A 23,336-nucleotide genomic window follows, 5' to 3' on the forward strand; every position below is an offset into this window, starting at 1 on the left:
GAATCCATGGTTCCACCTCCTAGCCGCTGGACCTTGAGCACACGTCCTAACCTTTCCAAGTTTCATGCCCTCATATCTGCAATACGGTGACAATGACACCTACCTCATAGAGTTGTGAGAGTTAAGTGAGGTAATGCCTGGAAGGCCTTTAACACAGTTGCCTGGCTCTGCCGGAAGAGCTCAATGTTTTTTCCAGTGTATTTGAATAGTACAGGTTTTATAAAAAAGTATTTTAAATCCTAATATTCAAAAAGGTATTATTCTCTTCAGCATTTGGTACCTTGGGGGAGCTAAGTTCTATTCTTAAATAAATCATATTAAGTCAAAGTTAGCTCCCTTTCTTAAGCCTTGAATTTGGAGTTTTAATAGCAAACATACAAAGGTTATGCTTTGTGGCTTCAATTCAGAAATGTCAGCACATCAAACACACGTTCAGATACACACACAGAGACACTTACTCACACGGTGTAAAGGGCAATTGGCTTTGGAGGAGAATGTCACATGAACAGAATTGCAGCTCATTAAAGCAGTGCTTGACGCTTTTGACCTCAGCTACATAAACAGTGTTTTCAGATGACAGAATTACTAAGAAACCAAGTCCTGTGAGCACGACTGAGTCTCTGAAGCAGTTCGGCATTTAGACGCCCAGAAGATGCGAGTAACAGTATGCGATCCAGTAAGTAACCTCTGCGGTATTTTGGAAACAATATTAAATGAAAGGCTCAATAAAATACAGTGGGGGATAAGGGGCTCTGCTGGGTTTTTCTGTTTGCTTTTTAGTTTGCAAGATTCCAAGACTTTACAGATATGCAGATGCCTCAAAATTCTACAGAGCTTTACAAAAAGTGATGAGACTGGAGAAGAGGTAACCAGAGCAGAAATGATTGGCATCAGCCTGTTGTACGTGTGGGGCTGGAGTCTGAGAGCCTGACACCGAGGCTGGGAGGGAAGGAAGGAGGGGTGAGCAGGCTGATCACATCTAGATAGTAACCAATGGCCAGCTGGGATGAAAGGATGTAGGGAAAGGGTTCTTCTTAATGTCTATGTCCCGCCCAGCTGTACTCAACTCCTGCCCAGAGTGAACCAATGATCAGATATATCTTAGAACAAGAATAGAGCCACATTTACCAGTGGGCAGATGGCTGTACACACCCTAGCGATGAAGGCTCTCTGGACTGTAACGAAACAGGACATCCTTGTTGCCCTGTTATTAACACTTTACTCTCCTTCTTCAATTTGCTGCATTGCCTGTTGGGCAAGTTGACCCAAGGGCTGCCTCCTGGGGCAGCTGCAGCCTCGAGCCCAAGGTCAGGGCCCCTTCCTTGTTTTCACAGTGAGCCCTGCATGAGGTGTCACAGACACCAGTGGACTTCACTCGCTCAGGTGTTTTGATTTAAAGACCTTATGCTAGCCTGGGCTTCTCTGGTAGCTCAAACGGTAAAGGATCTACCTACAGTGCAGGAGACCTGGGTTTGATTTCTGAGTTGGGAAGATCCCCTGGAGAAGGAAATGGTAACCCACTCCAGTTTTCTTGCCAGAAGAATCCCATGGACAGAGAAGCCTGGCTGGCTACAGGCCATGGGATTGCAAAAAGTCGGACACGAACGAGCAACTAACACACACATGCTAGCCTATCTTGCTAACATCTGTGAGACTATAGCACCTCATACTACAAATTCTCCAATAAAACATGCTCACCACAGAGTGGTCTCAATGCACCCTCCACTACAGCACAGCCACACTCCCAGCTGATCACCCAGTGGGAACTTCTGGTTACAGACCTTGGCACATGGAGCGTTCCATGTCATGACGTCATTCACATGGACCAGAAGTATAATCCACTGGATAACCATGCCCTGCTCTATGCCCTCAAGCTGGCACTCTGGACTCCAGAAGCTTCCATGACTATCCATTTCATCAGTTCACCCTACTTCTCACCAGGCCCAACACTCAGCCATCACTTTATACCTGAGGGCAATTATGCAGGTAGTCCGGAGTCTTCTTCATCCATTCCTTCCTGCCCCTGGGGTAATTACTGAGCACCCACCAGGTGCAAGGAACTGGAGAGGGACTGAGGAAGCCAAGATGAACCCAACTTGGAGGCTAGAACATCATCCTGTCCATGTGCTGAGCACCTCTCACCTGGGTCAGCAACCTACCCCTGTCCCCACAACAGGTCAGATCAAGCTATTTCTCTGCCCATCTTAGTTGGAGTAAAAGTCAAAGATCCTACAATGACCTGTACAATGTCTCCTCCCATGGCCTCTCTGATCTCATCTCCGTTTACTCTCTCCCTTGCCTGCTCAGCTCAGGCACCTGGACTCTCTGCTCCTTCCTAAATGTGCCAGGCAAGCTCCTGCTTCAGGGCCTTTGCATCTGTTAATACTACCAAATCACTTTCACCCCCAGATATACACATGGCTCACTCCCTCACCTTCTTCCCATCTTTGCTGAAATGTCACTTTCTCAGCGAGACTTTCCAACGACCCTATTTAAAACTGACCTCTCAGGGACTCCCCTGGTGGTCGAGTGGTTAGGAATCCGCCTTGCAATGCAGGGGATAAGGGTTTGATACCAGGTCAGGGAACTAAGATCTTATACATCTCGAGCAACTGAGGAGCCCACGCACTGCAACTACTGAGCCCTAGTGCCACAACTAAGACACAATGTAGTCAAATAAATAAATAGAGAAAATAAAACTGACCTCTCTGTGACCCAGCTCTCCAAGTGCCCACCCCTCCATAACGCTGATCAACTTCTAACAAACATACCCACTGATTTCTATGTTTATTATTTCCCTACTCTCTCTAGAAGATTAAGTTTCACAAGGGCAGAGATTTTTATTATTTTTACTGTTGTGTCTCTATGACCTAGAAGAGCACCTAACCTCAATAAACAGGTGATGAATGCATGATCCATAACACCCCCACTGGAGGACAGAACCAGATCACACCACTTCTCAACCCACTGCCGCACGACACACCCAGTCACATACTCAGCCCTTCACCCACAAACCAGCAGCTCCCACTCACCACACACTGACCCAGAAGACCCTGCCGGGCATCCCAAGTCACATACAAAGAACATTCTGTACTAAAGCTTATGCACCCCTTCAGCACAGCCTTCACCATGCTACATGGCACACCAATTACAACAGCATCTACCAGTCCACTCACTGGGTGGTGGCACCCCACAGAACCATGTCCTAGCCCCTGCTATTGCTGTGATCCAGTGGCAGTATCTCATCTGGGAGCATCATAGAAATGCAGCATCTCAGGCCCTGTTGTAGACTGGCTGAATCAGAACCCACATTTTAATCATACGTCCAAGAGACTCTGTGCGCATATTAACGTTTAACAAGCTCTGCTAGGCTACATCATGACGCCTGTGCCATTGGCTGGACAATGACAGGCTGTGGGAGTCACAGCCCTCCCCATCCAAAGTGCAACAATTCATGCATTGCATCATCAGATCTTTCATCACACAACCAAATGATGCTATGACAGATACAATTCAGTACCCAAATTATAGCCCTTTATAAATAGGGTAACTTACACAACAACCAATTTATTTGAGCTTCGCTGCTGGGCATGAGAAAAACCCCCTCTGTGCTCTAATAAATATCCCTAAAGAATCCAGTATGTTCCTCAGCACAGTGCACTGCAACATCTTATTTGACAGCCTTTCATTGAATCATTCATTTATTCAGTAAAAATTATTAAGCACCCGTTATGTGCTCAACATTATGCTAAGCATTGGGATCCAACACTGAAAAAGACAGTCTTTTGGTCTCGCCAGAAAGACAGACCTTACACTGAACAATTACGACAAAGTGTGATGAGTTTGTTGATAGGACTTTAGCAGATGATCTCTACTTGGCAATTGACAAGAGCTTCCCTGAGTGGGTGACAGTTTACTGATTTGATGAGGAGGAAGGAGGAAGGTACCAGGAGGGTTAGGGAGGGAGGGAGCATGGGACGGCTCCGGGGTTCCCAGGTGGCTGGCTCTGCATGGGCAGAGCCAGGAAGGGAAGGAAGGCACTTTGAGTTTGAGGAGCTGAATGACACTCAGCAATGCCAGTTCTTGAAGTTAGGAGCCTGGGGAGGCAGTAGAGGCTGGTTCAAGGAAGACTCTAAAAGCCATATATGCTGAGGAACAATAGACATTATCCCAGGGGCGGGCAGAGAGCCATTGATGGAGTGGAGTCGGGAGGGAGGGGGTTGGAGGGGGAGATTTAAGCAAGAGAATGACACAATCGGATGCACATTTAAAAAAAATTACTCTTGTACCCTGAAACAATACATGAAGCCAGTGTATTTCAGTAGTTTCCCATGATACCATGTGAACAGCTCCTGCCACAATAAAAGATGCACTGAGAACGACTTTTAAAAAATCCATTTAAAATTATTTTAATGAGCCTTCAATAATAGCACCCTTCACTGGTGTTTGAATATAATCCTCTGTTATTGCCCCGTGGTTTTTCTTTCTCTTGCTGCACTCTATTTAATAGCATGCATGAGTCAAGAACACTGACAGATACATGCACGCCTTTCAATATCCTGAGAAGCACATGGAACTCTGCACACACTCACCAGGGCCTTTCAGAAAGTGTGGGGAAAGGGAAAATGTGAAATCCTCAGGTGGGGGCTGGGGGCTCTAGGGCTGGCAACTGCTTTGTGAAAGGCACATACCCAAGTCGAATCGAATGAGTGTGTGATGTGTATACATTGTGCTGTGTTGTGCTTAGTCACTCAGACGTGTCCGACTCTTTGTGACCCCCATGGACTGTAGCCCACCAGGCTCCTCTGTCCATGGGGATTCTCCAGGCAAGAATACTAGAGTGGGTTGTCATGCCCTCCTCCAGGGGATCTTCCTAACCCAGGGATTGAACCCAGGTCTCCTGCATTGCAGGTCAATTCTTTACTGTCTGAGCCACCAAGGAAGCCCAAGAATACTGGAGTGGGTAGCCCATCCTTTCTCCAGGGGATCTTCCCAACCCAGGAATCGAACCGGGATCTCCCACATTGCAGGCAGATTCTTTACCAACTGAGCCACAAGAGAAGCCCAAGAACACTGGAGTGGGTAGCCTATCCTTTCTCCAGGGGATCTTCCTGACCCAGGGATTGAACTGGGGTCTCCTGTATTTCTGGCAGATTCTTTTCCAGCTGAGCTACCAGGGAAGTCCAGTGTATACATTATTATGTTTATTTTGAATTTACCCTAGGAATCAGAAATTCTTTATTCAGTGTCTTGTTTCCTTAGAGGTGATGGTAGAACATCTTGAAGTCTATAGCCCAGTCCAGTCACTGTACTTTGAAGGTCACTGTTAAGCCACACAAACATTTCAAGACATCAGCTGGTTGGAAACCATATCCAATACAGAACAGTTGAAGGATTCTATGGGTCATCACTAGCTGTTGTAACCATTTTGTGTTATCAATGATAAGAACAGCTCATTTTTCCTGAGCACCCTCTGTGGGCCAGGGTATTTATTCAAAGTATTTAACCTGCCAAAGTGGACTCTGGTTGTAAGTAATCAGCACTTATGGGACCCAGCTAAATATCAACCAGACTCTGCAAGATCTCTACCCTAGAGATTATAAACTGACAGCCACGTATGGTTCATGGGTGTTTTATTTGACTTGAGTTGCATTTAACTTTTAAAATGTTGTTGCTGATATGTTTTTTAAAATAGTGAGGTTTCATACAAAAGTCCTGAGGAGGATGCAGCAGTGCAGAGCCTGCATCTCCCATAGGACTGAGCTGGCTGGCCCCATGCCTGCCTCATAGAAGGTCCCCAAGGAAAGATCACTCTTACTTTCATGAATAAGATAAAAAGAAAATAATAATCAGTGATGATCCACAGGACCCTCCAATTGGTCAGCTGGAGATGAACACCCACCTGTTGAGCTTTGAGAACCACCAGCTCCCCCGTCTGCCCCTCTTTAAACCACTCCCACCTCCCTCACTGATATTACCTGCTTGGCCTCTGTAGCCATCTGAGTCTGTGACCTGTTCCTGGAAGGCACCTCTCCTCACTCAGACTGTGTAAAAACCACTGTCTCCCCCTTAAAGAGATTTCTCTCCCTGCCACGTTCCTTTGGCCTCTGTCTAGCTTCCCTGCAAGAGCTTTTGACCATGAACTCCACAGCAGTGAGTCCTAGACTGGAGCATTTATCAGATTCCCCTTGAGAGCCCCATGGCAAGGTTTCTGACTCAGGAGGTCTGGGGTGGGAGCCTGAGAATTTCATTCCTCAAGTTTCCAGGTGATACTGCTGGTCTGGGGACCACTCTTTGAAAACCACTGCTCTCTAAGCAAGGAATGAACCTCAAATGTCAGTGGTTCAATTCTGGCGGGGATGGGGGCATATACATCTCTCCTCTAGCCAAGTGGAGAGAGGCTGATCTGCATATTGAGACCTCATGAACAGCCCTGCAAAACCCAAATAGGGTGTGTGTGTCCCCTCAAGTTCCCAGTTTCCTGACTGGAGAACCCACTCTTGTCTTTAAGATTGCTTTTTGATCTTTTCTTACATATAATAAAAATGATGATACTGCCTATGACATGCAGGTGTACACACGAACCCCAAGTACACACATGGGCATTATCTTAGGGACTAGCACCAGCAGGACCCTCACTGCTCTGCCCCTTCAAAGACCCTGCACCCGAGACATTGACCAACAGGTGACATGTCGCTAACAAAAGTCATCATCAACTCTCCCAGAGTGCCTGCTGTGTACCGGTCATGTACTGAGTACTTTATGCATCATGACCCTCCCTGATAGAGAAACTGTTGTCATCCCTGTATTACAGATGATGCAACAGAGGAGCAGAGAGGGGAAATGACTCCTTCAAGTTCTCCAGAGGTAAAGCAATCAAGAGATGGTTTATTGGATCCACTGTATTCATGAGAGTCAGACACGATTAGGAATACTGTGCTCAACCCTGTGTCTGCATTTCAAGATGGATGTTACTAACCTGGAGGACAATAGGTGACGTCATATGGGACATGCTTACAGGTGGACAAGGGGCGTGTTGAGCCCAGAAATTGCAGGTTTTGGAGTATCAGAGAAAGAAGCTCTGGTTGACAGAACAGGACTCAGTGATGGACATTCTGAGGAGGCTGATTTGGTATCGCTATACACACTGGCAACAATCAGAAGGACCACAATGTGGAACTCACTGCCCCTAAAGGACCCCAAGACTGAGCACCAGGAATTATCCAGAGAGAAACAGGACTCAGCAGGGATACTGTGAATCTAATCATTTGGGGTGTGCAGGGCTGGGAAGTGTGAGAAGCACCTGAGAGGCTTCCTTAAACTACATGCCCTTTGCCCCGGGGCATCCTGGTATTGCCTCTAATGGAGCCAGACTCTCGGAATCCTCATTTCCTCACACACTGGCTGAATGAACTTGGAGAGAGCACTCAATTTTTATGAGCTTCCATTTCCTCTTCCATGACGTGGAATGACAGCACCTGCGTAATATTTTGTTTTGAGGATTTGCTTAGATGCTATGTGTGAACTGCTTAATATGGCCAGGTAAGTGGCCATGAAATTAGTAATAATAATATCAAAACAAGCATCACTTTCACTATCATTTTTCACATCTGAGATCCTCATGACTTTTGGTTTTGATAACAACGTTTACGTTCAGCCTTACTACTTTTCAGCCTTAGCCAGCAGTTACAACCCATAATAAAGTCACCAGGTCTCCCCTGTACTTTAACAAAGAAACATCCTTCCAGTAGAATCACAGTCCTGATTAATCCAGGAGAAAACTCCTCCTCCCTGCTGAGTCCTTAGGGATGGAAGTGCTCCTGCATGCACACGACCTTGGGAAATGTGAGACTTTCACTCTTTCAACAATTCCCCGAGAGCCATATCCACACCCAGAGGCTCTGGGAGGGCTTTATGAGCACGCCAGCCTCTGCTTCAATCTGGTTCGCCTTGGGTGGGAGCTGGCTGGGCGTTCTGTCTTCTTTACTGACTCAGATGGAGTGTATATTTCAAAATTAAATTTAAATACTGTTGAGATAAACAACATGACCTTTTCAATGTCAGTTTGAAGAGAAAATGACACAGTTGAACCAAGGAAAGACCGAGGGCAAAATTAGATTCTTTATCACAGTCCAAAAATGGACCTGAACTCGGCTCACCCAAAAGCCATTCCCCCAAAGCTGCCAGCTCAGACGGCTACAATAATTGAATCAATAAAACAAAAACACAACATCCATGGTCTTTCCCGCATATATCGAGGCTGTGCGGGCGGAAATCTCCATTTTTGTACCCGCTGCCTTTGAGTATAAATATGAACACTTATAGACATGTTCATCGAGGTCCACCCCTCGGAGGGCACCACGGGCACACACATCGGAGAGAGGAAAAGAGCCTGTTACGACGTGGACCCAAAAAACGTTATGATGTGGACCCAACCGCCTTTAGAGAACGGTTTACTTACGGCTTTCGGCTTATATGGGGGCTGAATCTCTTTGCGTTCAAGTTTCTCCCAGTCAATATACCGGAAAAATGCATGCTCTTTGATGTCACGTTCACCTTCAGGTCCACAACCCAGACGTTTGCCTGGGTGTTTGGTCATCAGCTTCAAGAGAAAGAGAAATGTAGAATGAATTTCAGAAGAGGAAATGTGGGACTCTCAGAAATGATCGCTCCTATGAATGAGGGAAGACAGCGCAAAGAAGACTCCCAACTAAATCTTTATTTTTGGCTTTTCATCCCAGCAGTAATTTCCCAGCCAGGTCTTTCTAATAGGAGGACCCAACAAAAGTGTCTGCTGCTCCCGGTCCCAGAGCAAAGTCCATTACAGTTAATCACACTTCAGCCTGACTGTGGCCCTGAACTTCAAGTCAGAAATATCACATGGTGCGTTTTGATTTAAGAATGACTTCTACGCAATTACTGATGCATTTAATGAGAACAGTTTCAATATCTTCAAATTCTCCTCCTGCTACCACGAGGAAATGGGAGTTTGACCAAAGCAAAGGGCACGTTCATTCAGATAATGTTTGCATTTCTCAGTAAAGCGCTTGTGAAAATGACAAGACAGAAGAAAAAATATTAGTCAAATGGACCCAAGTTTCAAGTAATTACTTTCCAAAAGCTCATTAAATAGTCAAAACCTAGCCCAGCTCATTTCCCTTGTATCACACATTACACTAAACTCCGCTGAGGTTTCTTTGGTGTCCCATTTAAATTACTTAATTATCAAAACCCTCCATCTTTGGGTCTCTGAGCCAGAGCTAAATAATAAGATGAATAGACGCTCTAAGATGAAACCAGACAGGCTCCCTCTTGTAAATGAGTCCAAAGCAGCAGGAAAATATCTCTGATCTCAAGACTTAAGCAAATGCACAGAGAGTCAAGACGGAGGAGTTGATGATTAATTTTTTAAAAAAGAAAGATCAGCAAGAGGCCATCAAAAGAAGAAGCAAGACGATTGAAACATACAAGACCATGAAGCTTCCTGGAGTTGACTTGACACCAAGAAGCCCATGATGTCAGACTCCTCAGGTTTTTGCCCAGGGCTTGAGGATTATGGGGGGAAGGGATGAATTCAGCAATTCACACCTACTCTGTTGGACTTTCAGCTCAGCCTGATTCTTGCTACAGATAATCTGTCATCAGAAACTACCCTCCTACACCCCCACACACAGAGAAGCACATACTTTCCACACATGCTTTATCTTCCAGGGGAAAAATAACCCTGCACTTCTGTTTCTAAGCTACTTCTTTATAAATTTTATGGCTAGTCTTACCCGAATCTCACAATGACCCAACGAGTTGGGTGTTTTAATTTTTCCCCCCCTGAGTGACAAGGCAATTGACACTCAGAGGGTTAAGCAACTGGCAAGGACTCACAGAGACAGTAGATGGCAGAGCTGGGATTGGATCTCACCTCTGCTGACCTCTAAAATTTGGACATTTAGAGACACAGATTCCATGTGGTTCCCCAGGGATGATCTGTGGTCTCACTTGGTCAGGAAAAGTTTAGGGAGGGCAAGGAAATTGGGCCGAATCTTGACTTTTGTGTAGGATTAGAATGGGAGGAAAGAAAAGGTTACGAGGCCTTGGTTAGCACAACCAGCAACCCTATCCACAACAGCTTCCGGGACTTCCCCGGTGGCTCAGTGGTAAAGAACCTGCAGTCAATGCAGGAAATACGGGTTCAATCCCTGGTCTGGGAAGATCACACATGCTGCGGAGCAACTAAACCTGTGTGCCGATACTACTGAGCCTGTGCTCTAGAGCCCGAGAACTGCAACTGCAGAGCCCACGAGTCATAACTACTGAAGCCCATGCACCTAGAGCCCATGCTCCACAGCAAGACAAGCCACTCCAGTGAGAAGCCAGTGCACTGCAACTGGAGAGCAACCCCACTCACCCCAACTAGGGAAAAGCCCGGGCAGCAACGAAGACCCAGCACAGCCAAATAAATAAATTAAATTATATATAAAAAAAATAACAGCTTCCGTGTCCTAAGCACTTCCTGTGTGCCCGGGCTCACAGCTATTATCCGTTACTCTTTCATCTTCACAACATTAAGGCCTCAGAAACTATTATCCTCATTTTCCACATAAAGACACTGGGTCCAGAGAAGCAGGCATCTGCCTAAGATCACCCAGCTAAGTAGCAGAGCTGCGCTTTGAACAGATCAGCCTGACCCAGAGTCTTGAAGCTCCATCTTATAGTTCCTTATTGTTTTCACCTTAATGTATGGCCAACTGGGGCTTCTGTCTGCTTTAAGTTTATTCAAAGGGGGAGTGGTGATCTGAGCAAACTGTATACTAATTTTTCTTATGGTGGAAAATAGGGTCTTTAATGGGATGGATAACAGCAGTCCCCAACCTTTTTGGCACCAGGGACCAGTTTAAAGGAAGACATTTTTTTCCTCTGACTGGGGTGGGGGCGTGGTTTGGGGATGATTCAAGTGGATTATAATTATATAATTATGAGTGCACTTCACTCATTATTATTACATCAGGTCTACTTCAGATCATCGGGCATTAGATCTTGGAAGTTGGGGACCCCTAGATAAGCGGACATTTTCAAATGGAATGAGACTTTTTTCAAAAACCTAGCTCACTTTCCATGTAAATAGGAGAATGCTAGGCGAAGGAAAACCACTGCAGAAACACCCCAGCACTAACTAATGCGAGGCTGTGCTCAGCTCTTGCACGCTGAGCTCCGGCGCCCGAAGCCAGCCATGCAGACAGCTGGACTTAATCACTCTTCCGATCTCTGATCACCTCCCAGACGCATCCCGTGGGGCCCACGGTTCAGGAGGAAGCATTTGGCTGTTCACTTGAGCATCACTCCTTCTCTGGAGCATCAACCTTGAAGAAAAAGCCCACACGGGCCTCAGCCAACTCAACTCAGAAAGGTCCCCAAACCCAATAGTAAGAAAGTCACCCTCGCTAATCCTGAAGGTTATGGGTCTGAAATTAATAGAAATCTGCTCTACCAGGGAAACTGCTAATTGGAGCTGAAGCTGAATGCAGCTGACCTGGAAAACCCTTTTCTCCATGACCCACTTAGAACCCCAGCTGTCTAGGCAGGCAGGGCTGTGAAGGGGAAAGTCCTGAACATGCATGGAGCACCTACTATGTGCCAACACTATGCGAGGAGATTCCTCTTCTGTTACCTCATCATTTAACACTCTTCCAAAATTCTGCATAGTGAGGATTATTATTCCATCTTCGGAGATAAAGAAACAGAAGCCCACAGATGCAAAGTAATATGCTCAAGACTGTGCACCTAGGAAGCGGAAGGGTTGAAATGTACAAATAGTCTTGAATTCCCAAACCCCCCACTTTAAAAATCCAAGGCACAGGGAATGCAAACTTGAATATCAAGAGGAGGTTAGCGTGTAACATGGAAGTGCCAGCGTTAGTAACAGCAGGAGTTGTAACCCGAGGGTTTTGGAACAGAGTGACAGACTCTCAATTGAGTTCCTTGTATTAACTCATCTCCTGATCAGAGAACCCTGTGTGCGGTCCCATACGTGTGTCCCCAATCTGCAGATGAGGTAGAACAGCTTTCCGGCTGTCACAGGGTTGAACTCACACTTGAACTCAGATGCGGGTTTCTGCCCAGAAAAATCAGGAGAGGAGAGGACACATTCTTATCTGAAGGACAGACCGGCTTCTAATACAGCTGACGGATGCCTTCCAGGAATGACAGACCAGCGTGGAGAGATCAGACTTTTTTGAAAGAAACTGGAAAGCTGAATGTTAGAGGAAATCCCCTGATCTTTAAAGGTCGCCATTTTTCTTTTTTTTCCCTCCAGTGATTTTATTTCTTTGTTTTTATTGGACTATTACTGCTTTACACAGTTGTGCTAGTTTCTGCTGTACAATGAAGAGAATTGGCTATATGTAGACATATATATCCCCTCACTCTTGGACCTCCCTCCCATCCACCCCCATCTAGGTCATCACAGAGCACCGAGCTGAGCTTCCTGTGCTTTATAACAGGTTCCTGCTAGCTATCTGTTTTACACATGGGAGCGATACGTGTCAATCCTAATCTCCCAAGTCACCCCACCCTCTTCCCTCCCTGTGTCCACATATCCATTCTCTAATGTTGGTAACTATTTAACCAACTAAGAGCTCCCTCTCTCCCCACCCTGTATCAACTCATCTCCTGATCAGAGAACCCTGATCGCATGGGCAGTCCCATATATGTATCCCCAATCTGCAGAAGAGGTGGAACAACTTCCCGGCTGTCATAGGGTTAATAATGCTCAGACTTGAACTCAAATGCAGATTTCTGCCCAGAAAAATCAGGAGAGGAGAGGACACATTCTTATCTGAAGGAAAGACTGGCTTCCAGTACAGTCTCTCCCCCTCTCCCCATCCTGTATGATGACTGTAGGGGTTTGCCCTGGCCTTGTTCTATGCCCTCTCTTTGCCAAGGGCCTTGTTTAAGCTCCTCATGAACAGCTCAGCTGGTAAAGAATCCACCTGCAATGCAGGAGATCCCAGTTTGATTCCTGGGCCAGGAAGATCCCCTGGAGAAAGGATAGGCTACCCACTCCAGTATTCTTGGGCTTCCCTGGTGGCTCAGACGGTAAAGAATCAGCCTGCAACATAGGAGACCTGGGTTTGATCCCTGGGTTCGGAAGATCCCCTGGAGGAGGGCATGGCAACCCACTCCAGTATTCTTGCCTGGAGAATCCCATGGACAGAGAATCCTGGTGGGCTACAGTCCATAGGGGTCACAAAGAGTCAGACACGACTGAGTGACTAAGCAAGCACATGAACCTCTCCACGCCCTGTACCTCCCCTTCCCTCTTCCTGCCTCATACCTACGAAAACTATTTTCAAACTATAAATTTTGAGATGTTAGGGACTGAGATGAATTCACATATGTCTTCCCCAGGGATATTTGCATCCTAACCTATGCAGCTGACACACAAGCTTAGGTGATTCTCAGAGTGGGAATTCAGGCGGCATGACAAGGTGCTTCTAGATCGAGGTTGGCCCAGGTGTTATAAACCTCCTGAGTTCAGCTTTCCTTCACTCAGGCCAGCTCACATGCCATGTGATGGGTTAGGAAGGGCAGAGTTGGGTTGGGTAACGAGAAATCTGCAAACACCATGAGGATCTAGAACCAGCAGCCCTGGTTTATCCGGACACACAGGTGGGCACGCTCCAACCCTGAGCCGTGCTGGCACTGCTGACTGCTGGGAAGGAAAACTTCATAAAGGCAGCATCCCTGAGCCCTGTTCTCTGGGGTCTCACAGTGTTCCTTTCATTCTTTCATCAGAGTTGAAGACTTACCATATTTGAATAATAAAAGGCAGTGGTTTTTAAGCAACACGGTGACTTTTTCACAGTACAGATAGATGCTAAACTCAGTTTCTAGGGGGGAGGCTGAGGTGTGTGCCTTTGAAAAAAGCACCACAGGTCATCCTGATGGTGCCAACGGGGAGGACCACTGGTCTCCAGGTATTCACCCATGTCATTGTGAGCATGTCCTGGCCAAACACAAAAAACAAAACCAAGCAATCCTTACCCAAAACAGGTGTCCTGTTTTGTTCACAGGTAAATTTGCATACATCACTATGTACAAACTTGCAAACTTTTCAGTCATTTGTGGGTTAGGGGGAGAGTAGGGGTTGGGAGACACTCAATTTGGGTCAACTTATCTAGCGGATCCCTTAAACTCAATACTGTGATTATTTTCTTAGGACAAAAGGCACACGCTCTTACTATTAACTAAACTCGTAGGCCCCAGCACTGAGTGAGGCTGACTGGTCATGTCGTACCCCTCTTGGGTACCTTCCCCGGGTTCCAGCTCTTTGGCAAAGTTTCTGGGCTCCCCACCTCATTCATTCCATAAGCCTTCCTCTGTGCTGGCCTAGAGCCTGGAGCCCAGCCACATGCTGTTGCAGGCAGGCCTCTATGGTGTTTCTGTGTGAGTTAGAAGAAAGCTCCCTTTCCTCTGGGAGGCAGCAGGTCTGTTCCGGGCTCACAGGCTGGCCAGTGGACCAGGGGTGGAGTCTGACCTCCACTACCCTCCCCCGCCCAGGCGCAGCATCCTTGTGCAGGGCACGACCCGCACCCCTGCACCCCTGTGGGTGGTGGTCCTGGCTGCCAGCTTTAAGGGGCTCACTCACCCCTTTGCAGATGGCCACAGCTTCCTTGGACATGGACTTCGGATAAGCCACGTTGTGTTCCATGATGGACTGGAAGAGTTCATCCTCGTCCTCCCCTTCAAACGGTGCCTGCGGAGCAGAGCGCAGGGTGGGAGGAGTCCTGCAGGAACTATACCCCCCACCAACTGCCCCAAACCAGCGTGCCCAGCTCCCTGGGGTCCACAGCCAAGCCATACCCAGGGCTTCCAGGAAGAGGATAAGGAAATAGGGTCAATAGACGAGGGTAACCCCAAGGTCATGGAAATTACAGAGGTTCAGAGCTGTGAGCTGGTATCCGGCTGACACTCTCAAAGAAACCACGGGGATGGGGGTGGGGGAGGACTTTCCTTACAAGTCACTTAAAATTCAATTACCTGCCCAGCCAACATCTCATACAGCAGGACGCCAAATGCCCACCAATCCACGGACTTCCCATAGGGCTGATAAGCAATTATCTGGAAAACAGAAGGCATCCGTCAGGGAGATGTGCAGGTTCTTGCAGTGGCTGAGAATGAATATACACTTCTCTTACAATAAGAGTGGAGCATCCCTGGGGCTGGCGGGGGTAGGGGGAGAGTTCTTCCTTTGCCTGACACCCGCCCGTTGTGAAAGATTAAATTGGCCGTCACAGTTCCAGATGTGGGCCTCTGTCTAAAGGAGTGAACAGGGAGTCCAGTGTCCACCGAAGCTATTTCTTTACCTTAAGAAGATGGATATCCTTTACAGAGATACCTGCAGGCGGGGAAGGCATCTGTGTATGTCACATTGCCTTTTCAAAGCACTTAGTACGGCTATTTTTAATTTTTAATACAGTCAGCACAGCATTTTAAAGGAGAAAACTTGTCTTTCTTTCTCATGATAAAAGTAATAACATTTACACAACAATGTGACCATATGTAAGACTACTGAACTGTATGCTTAGAAATGGTTAAGATGGTGATGTGTTTTTTTGCCACAATTAAAAAATTTTTAAGTTAAAAAATGTAATAGCAGTTATTATTATTTATTTAAAATATAGATATAATATGAGAATACAATTAAAACAGTTCTTTATCAAGAGAGACATTATGATTGATATTTGGTCTATTTTCCTCTAGATTTTTGTCTATTAATATATATTAAACTTTGTGTGTATGAATGTACTTTACATAAATACTTTAATATATGGAACTTTAATACAGCATTTTATTTATTTAGAATTACCATGCTAATATCTGTACATCAACATAACCAGCTTTTTCACCTCTGCATAATGTTCCATTGGTTGGATATACCAAAATCTATTTCATCAATACCCAACTGATTAGGTTTCTTCCATGCAATTAGATATGTGGACATCTGTCCAATTTTCTTTCCTTAAGATAAACTCCTAGGAGGAGAACTGGTGAATCAAATGGTATATGTAGTTTTAAAGGTTTTCATACTTATGACCAAATTGCCAGAGCATGGTAAAGCCTAGAACAGCTGTGTGACCATCCATTAGGATGTGAGTGAAGTAGCTCAGTCGTGTCCGACTCTTTGCAACCCTGTGGACTGTAACCTACCAGGCTCCTCTGTCCATGGCAAGAATACTGGAGTGAATTGCCATTTCCTTCTCTAGGGGATCTTCCTGACCCAAGGACGAAACCCAGGTCTCCCGCATTGGAGGCAGACGCTTTAATCTCTGAGTCACCAGGGAAGCCCCCTCTTAGGATATAGGGGTGAAAACTAACTATCAAAGGGATTAGTTAAGGAGTTAGGGATCAACATGTACACACTGTTATATTTTAAATGGATAACCAACACGGACCTACTATATAGCACAAGGAACTCTGCTCCATGTTATGTGGCAGCCTGAATGGGAGGGGAGTTTGGGGGAGAATGGATACATGTTATATGTATGGCTGAGTCCCTTCGCTGTTCACCTGAAACTATCACACCATTGTTAATCAGCTCTACCCCAATACAAAATAAAAAGTTAAAAAAAAAAAAAAGGGATTAGAAGGTGATACGGCAAAGGTTAAGGGGTTGAGGACTGAGGGCCACACAGTCCAGAGTTGGAATCCTGACTGCTGTTGCCCAGCCTGTGACCCCGGGTGACGTCACTTAATGTCTCTAGGTCTCAGTTTCTTCATCTACAAAACCAAGTGTATAATAATATCTATGTCACAGAGTTTTAATAGGATGAAAGAGAAATACGTGCCTCTCATATATTATGCCCTCAAAATGTCAGCTATGACTTGAAAGTTCTCTAATTCAGTGATAGTTGGTTTTATTCAACAAATGTGTCTGAGCAAGCTTGGTTATAAAGCTTGGCTATAAGTCTGTTTGTCCACCTCCATCTCCCACCTTGGCGTCTGCCCTGAAATCACAAGTGTCCTCTGAGGAGAACTGCTTGCAATGGATGAAGGAAAGCTTTCTGTGAGAACACTTATTGAAAGTGTTTTCACACTTTTAAAGTACTTCATGTCTCTTTTGATCCTCATGACAACCTAACAAGTTAATCCTTTTACAAAGGGAAATAGAGCCTGGGAGGTGAAAGAAGTTGCCAGAAGCGAGGGGCTTAGTTAATGGCAAAGCAGGGGGAAACCTGACCTGCAGTTTATTCCTCCCACCAGCAGGTTGCGGGCTGCAGGCTGGAGGAGGAGGCAGTTTCCCCCGTAACACAACTTGGGGCTTTACCAGCATCCAAGAATCTTTGAAAACCACACATGTGGGGGTCCATGCTGCAGTGATTCTGATTCCATTCATCTAGGGTGATGCCTGGCCATCCCCATTTTAAAAGCTCCCCAGGGACTTCCCTGACCATCCAGTGGTTAAGACTTTGAGTTTCCAATGCAAGGGTTCAATCCCTGGTTGGGGAACTAAGATCCTGCGTGCTGTGTGGAGGGGGAAAATTAATTAATTAAAAAAATAACAAAAACTCCCCAGGTGATGGTAAAGGGCAGCAGGCCTTGTGAACCAGAGATCACTGAACTCACAGCAGATCAAGGAACTGTATCTGATATCCTCACTAATTAACACAATGATAATAAAGCAATGTATGTCACAAAGGGAAAACGGCATTGGGTCCTAATAAAGAGTTAAGTGCTCAAAGGATTACTTTTCAATTCCTTAAGTAATACACAAATACATTTGCCTTGTGCAAAGATAAAACGGTATACAGATTAAGATTTACAACGGCCTTATCCTCAGAGGTAACCAGTGTTGTAAAACCAGTCTGGAATCTTCATGCATCTTCTATACTTCTGCACGCATATCTACATACTTGTAAGAAACATATAGCAGTGTTCTGTGTATTGTTATTTACCATAAATGGCATCATACTGTATTTATCATTCTGTAACTCGATTTTTTCCTCTCAACAATGTTTCAATATCTGCATATACATCTCATTCACTTTTTGAATTGAGGCTTAATAGTATTCCACACTAAGGAGGTCATGGCAACCTGCTCCAGTATTTTTGCCTGGAGAATCCCATGGACAGAGGAGCCTGGTGGGCTACAGTCCGTGGGATGGCAAAGGGTTGAACACGACTGAGCAACTAAGCACAGCATAGTATTCCATACTGTAAATCATTCAGTCTATTGCCCATCCCTTGATTAACAAACACTGTTCAAGTTAGTACAGACAGGTGTGCTCTGATCTTTATAACGGTTGCATAATATTTCTTAATATGAATTGCAACTCTTTTCCTTCACTGGTAGTTACTGAGACTGTGTCCTATTTTTCATTATTAAAAATAGTGCTGCAACAAAGAAAGGACTTTGAAGACATATCCTTCCGAGTATGGTGTGTGTTTGTGTGTCTGTGTGTGTGTATGTTGCAAACTAGATTCCTAAAAGAGGAAGAGTTTTGGTAACAGAGTAGGCAGGTTTTCAATTTAGTGCCAAGCTACTTAGTGACAGGGGTCCTCCCATCATCATTGTTATATATGAAGCCTTAACAGTCGAGAAGAGAGGAATTCGAGACTGTCCATTTCCAAGACTCTATGCCAAGCTCGCAGTTCCTTTCCATAAAAATCCAGTAACAGATTGCAGGATGCCACCTTCCTGAGCACCAATTCAGAGGAAAAGGGAGGCTATCATCTGGCACAAGTTTTTGTACCATGACACGTTGGGGAAATCCATTCTGCAACTGACCGCTTCCTCTGGGAAGGGAGGGGGAGGCACTAAAATAAATCTTCACACTTTCATTTATATCTTAATCACAGGAAGAAAAAAGCTGAGTCTTTTAGGATTCAGCACAACTACCTTATACCTATGCACACACGGACCCTGTGTCATACATCTGTCCCGGGAATCAATCTCTCTCTTTCTTACTCCTTCTCTGCCTTTCCGTCTCCCCTGAACACACGTTTCAGTGGCATAATTAGGAGGTATCATATGGCCATGAGCCACAGCAGCTTGACGAAGAATCTTACTGATGTGTGGTGGATGGTTCTTTTGAGTTTTATTTAAATTTTCTCCCAAACCTTGATGTATTTTGGGTCTGCGCTTCTGGGATGTGTGCTAAGTTAATTTACATGTGTGATCTCAAAGGAACGATTTAGTCTAGGAGATGGACCAGCCTGAGGTCCTGCTTGTCTGGTACCCCTAGGACCTCTCCCACCTAAGGCTCAGGGAGGACATCAGCACAACGCAGACACGCCTGAGGGGTTGGCGTCAGCTCACCTCGGGGGCGATGTAGTCTGGGGTGCCGCAGAAGGTCTTAGTTGTCACCCCATCCCAGATGTTCTCCTTACACATGCCAAAATCAGCGATCTTGATGTGGCCCTCGGAATCCAGCATCACATTGTCAAGTTTCAGGTCACTGTGGGGACACAGATTCAGGGGCTGAATTAAATGCTATTTCTTTTGAGTCAACCAACATCCACTCACTACAGGCAGAACACTGTACCATGCCTGGTGGGGGCACAGCAGTGAGTACAACCCAGTCCTTACCCTCCAACAGCTTATGATCTGGCAGGGAGACACGAGGGTCTGCAAACCTCTGTGCTTCTCTTTTCCTGCAGCGGCAACTGTGCCAAGTGTCTCGGGAGGATGCAATGAGACAGCAACTCTGAGAAGAGCGATCCACAGACAGCTAAATAAAACAGAAGCTTCCTCCATCTGGGCAGAGCATCCACAGAAGTGTCCTTTATCTGGGGGCATCTCTAGAGTTGACCTTTGCAACATCAGGATCCCTTACATTTCATAGGAAGGTTTTATACAAAACTATCATTTAAAAAATATCTCTGAAGAGCATGAAGAAAAAAAAAAAAACTGATTGAGATCATCTTGTTTACCACCAAGTACCCCAAGCTCCCCTAAGCCAGTTTCTAGGTCATGAACCCAGGGGTTTCTACTGATTTCCAATCAAAAAATATTTGTTGCCCACCTACTTTGTGACAGACACTATGCTTGGAGATAAGTATATTATGAACAAGATAATCAAGCATCTTGCTCTTATTCAGATTAAATTCTAGTAGAGGGATAAAGTCAATTACCAAGTATTCAAATCTACAAGCATGCTTCTTGTAGCTTCTGATGAATGATATGAAGGAAATAAAAAGAATGATGAGGTGGACAGGAACGGGGGGAGGTTACTGTAACAGAGAATCAGGAAGGTGTCACCTTCAAAGAGTGATGCCCTAAACAACACAGGCTCCACTCTCATTCTATTTCATCTGTGTTGATGGGGAGAGTTTGATGTTTGGGGACCCTTGCACATTTCCAGCATATCTGATGACTACAATATCATTACACTTTCCTCCTCCCTTAACACTGATTCCAAAGTCATCACTTGGGTGTTTCAGCACCCATAAGTAGGTATGATCTATGGGCCAGACTTCCTCAATCCCATTAGAAATCCAACTTCCTCAGAGGTTAAGGAATCTACCATTCAATTCAGATCTCTCCCTCAAATCGCCTTTGCTTGCTGGTGGACATCTGTGGCTCCACCTATTCTAGTATCTTGGGGTAAGAACATCCTAATATTTCTTTGAAGAAACAGCTTCCCTGATTCTCAAGCCATATGAAGTTGGTGATGCTGATCTTAACTCCTGCTTCCAGGAGTGGTCATGTGGGCCTGTCCTGGCCAGTGGAAATACTCCATCCTGCTAGTCACAGTGGATCACGGTTTCTGGTCACAGTTTAGGAAGAGCCATGTAACCCCATATAAGCTGATCAAAGTCTTTGAACATTAACATCAGCCCCAACATTTTTGCTGGCACCATCAGGAAAAAGATGAACTCTTTTAACATCAGGATTGTTCGGGTGGTAGAAACTAAGTCTAGATGCGCAAGAGGTCACCAGGTAGAGAAAAGAAAGCTACTATAGATATAGCAGAACTCAGAGGGAGCGAATAAATGCTCATAACATCATTTGAGCCTCAGTCCTAGACTTTTCAGTTATGTCAGCCATGCTGCTGCTGCTGCTAAGTTGCTTCAGTTGTGTCCGACTCTGTGCGACCCCATCGATGGCAGCCCACCAGGTTCCCCCATCCCTGGGATTTTCCAGGCAAGAGTACTGGAGTGGGGTGCCACAGCCTTCTCCAATGTCAGCCATAACACGCCTCTTTTAACGAAAGTTCATTTCAATCAAGTTGCTGTCATAATTTTCTACTAAAAGAATACAACCTGAAAATATATCTTGGCATCTCCTATCTGTGTCTGTGAGGTCTCTTCATCCAAGGGGAAGCCCATTTGCACTCCACTGTTTACCAACAGAAGCAACATCCTAGGATCTCTAGTGCTGTCCATGGTACTACCCACATCCAAACTTCATGCTTCTCTACAAGCCACAGTGGTCTCTGAAGGCCAGCTTAGAACTTAGAAAAGCTAGACTGGAAGCAATAAACATACCACGTCTGCATGTGATTTGATTAACAGAGACCCATGACATTTCCTTCAGCCTGACCACATGCCCCTAAACAGGCAGTTGGGGCAACCCCAAAAGTGATGACATCTCCGTCTATTATAGAAAAGGAGCTTCAAGTGCTAAGAGCCAGCAGGTCATGGGGCTGGAGCAAGCTGTCACATAATAATGTCACATAATAATGTTTTGATAGTCCACTCCATTCTTCTGTTTAATGTAATGAATCCTCATCTATGCTTCTAAAGGGGGCTGGCCAGATGTCTTCATGTTTACAATTCCATCAAGAGCAAAATCAATACACGTTCCAAGGATGGCAATCTATAAATCAGACACTAAGTTTGGAAGTCTTTCATCTTCCCCTCGCCCGACATCTCTAGCCACGGTCCTCAGAGAGGACAAATCTACTATGAGTCCTCATCCTCTTTACTTAAAAGCTGTTAAAATAACCAGAGATCCAAATGAAGAAGAAGGACATTTATAACATTTAAAAAGACTTTGTGTGCGTGTGGTCAGTCGCTCAGTCATGTATGACTCCTTGCGACCCTTTGGACTGTAGCCTGCCAGGCTCCTCAATCCATGGGATTCTCCAGGCAATAATACTGGAGTGGGTAGCCATGCCCTCCTCCAGGGGGTCTTCTCAAACCAGAGATCGAACCCGTGTCTTCTGCACTGCAGGTGGATTCTTTACCCGCTGAGCCATCAGGGAAGCCCCTAAAAAGACTCTGCCACCATAAAACCAATCTCTGTGAACTTATAAAACCACTTATCTTCTGTCATGTAAATTTTCTGCAGTTTCCATTTGATTATCAATTGCTGTCTCCACCGAAGTTCTTGATTGTGAGCAACAAAAACCAACTCTGACTATTTCAACCAAAAAAAGGAGTTTTTAGGAAGGAATTGGGGGAGCTCTGAGAATTTCCAAAAAGGCTGGCAAAGCAGACTTGGAGGCTATGCAGCCATGAACAATGACTAACCAGCACAGAAATGACCCAGTGAAGATGCCACTGATGTCACCACTGGGTATAGACATTGTCCCTTGTTCCATGAAGCCCTAATGCTGGACTCGGGGTGCTATTCCTAAGAACCACTTCCTCTCACACCTCTGGAAACTAGACATAGCTGATGACTACATCCACTCGCCATTCTACAGGCTCTGCTTCTTGGTCACTAACTTCCGATTCAACGTCTTCAGTGAATGTGACGAGCATCAGAGCCTGAGTTGTGTGTTTGCTCTTCCTATAGGGAGGCTGCAAAAGTATCTGGTGTGTTAAATCTTTAGAGGAAGCTATGGATTCCATTCCTACCCACAAATGAAAGGGGTTCAGAGGGTGAGTGGCTTAAAAGGATGACAAATATAATGGAGGAGGAAAGGAACAATGTACAGTTAGGAGAAAAAGCTTTGCATTCAGGCATGGTCTAGCACCTAGAATCCTAATCTTTGGATTTTATGACCTAGACCAATGGATCCAGATTCCAGTCTAGTTCCCTAATATATTGGAAACCTTGCCTTGAATCCCAGCCCTGTTGGCAAGAACTCAAATCATTTCCTGTCCTGGTCCCTTCCTTGGGACTGAGTTTTCTTCCAATAAACTTATAGTCCCTTATTTTATCTTCTCAGCAATGCTTAAGTGCCTGATTCTATTCTGGTGGAAGCCCATCCCATAGAGGAGTCAGGTTCAAATGTCAGCACGTAAGGAGAAAATCGTGTAGAGTGAACAATTACCCATGATCCCCTGTTCTAAGCACCAGCTGAAGTCATCAACTTGAATGTAGGGGTCTTCATGTCATACGGAAGATAATGCGTACCTTTCAACACCAGAATTACATTCAGTATAACAAG

The 23,336-nt window shown here is 45.4% G+C and overlaps 1 protein-coding gene across 2 annotated transcripts in view; it reads right to left on the bottom strand.

Moving 5' to 3' along the window:
• The window catches only part of PRKCB (protein kinase C beta), a 374,767-nt gene that overhangs the window by 19,167 nt on the left and 332,264 nt on the right, over positions 1 to 23,336 (bottom strand). For both annotated transcript variants that reach the window (XM_070362076.1, XM_070362075.1), the window contains exons 13-16: positions 19,313 to 19,451; positions 15,034 to 15,114; positions 14,642 to 14,749; positions 8,462 to 8,602 (exon numbers count right to left, since the gene is read on the bottom strand). In XM_070362076.1, coding sequence (XP_070218177.1) covers positions 8,462 to 8,602; positions 14,642 to 14,749; positions 15,034 to 15,114; positions 19,313 to 19,451 — 469 coding nt within the window. The remainder of the gene's footprint in view (positions 1 to 8,461; positions 8,603 to 14,641; positions 14,750 to 15,033; positions 15,115 to 19,312; positions 19,452 to 23,336) is intronic.

The sequence above is a fragment of the Bos mutus genome, chromosome 25 (genome assembly GCF_027580195.1).
Source record: "Bos mutus isolate GX-2022 chromosome 25, NWIPB_WYAK_1.1, whole genome shotgun sequence".
Lineage (NCBI taxonomy): Eukaryota > Metazoa > Chordata > Mammalia > Artiodactyla > Bovidae > Bos > Bos mutus.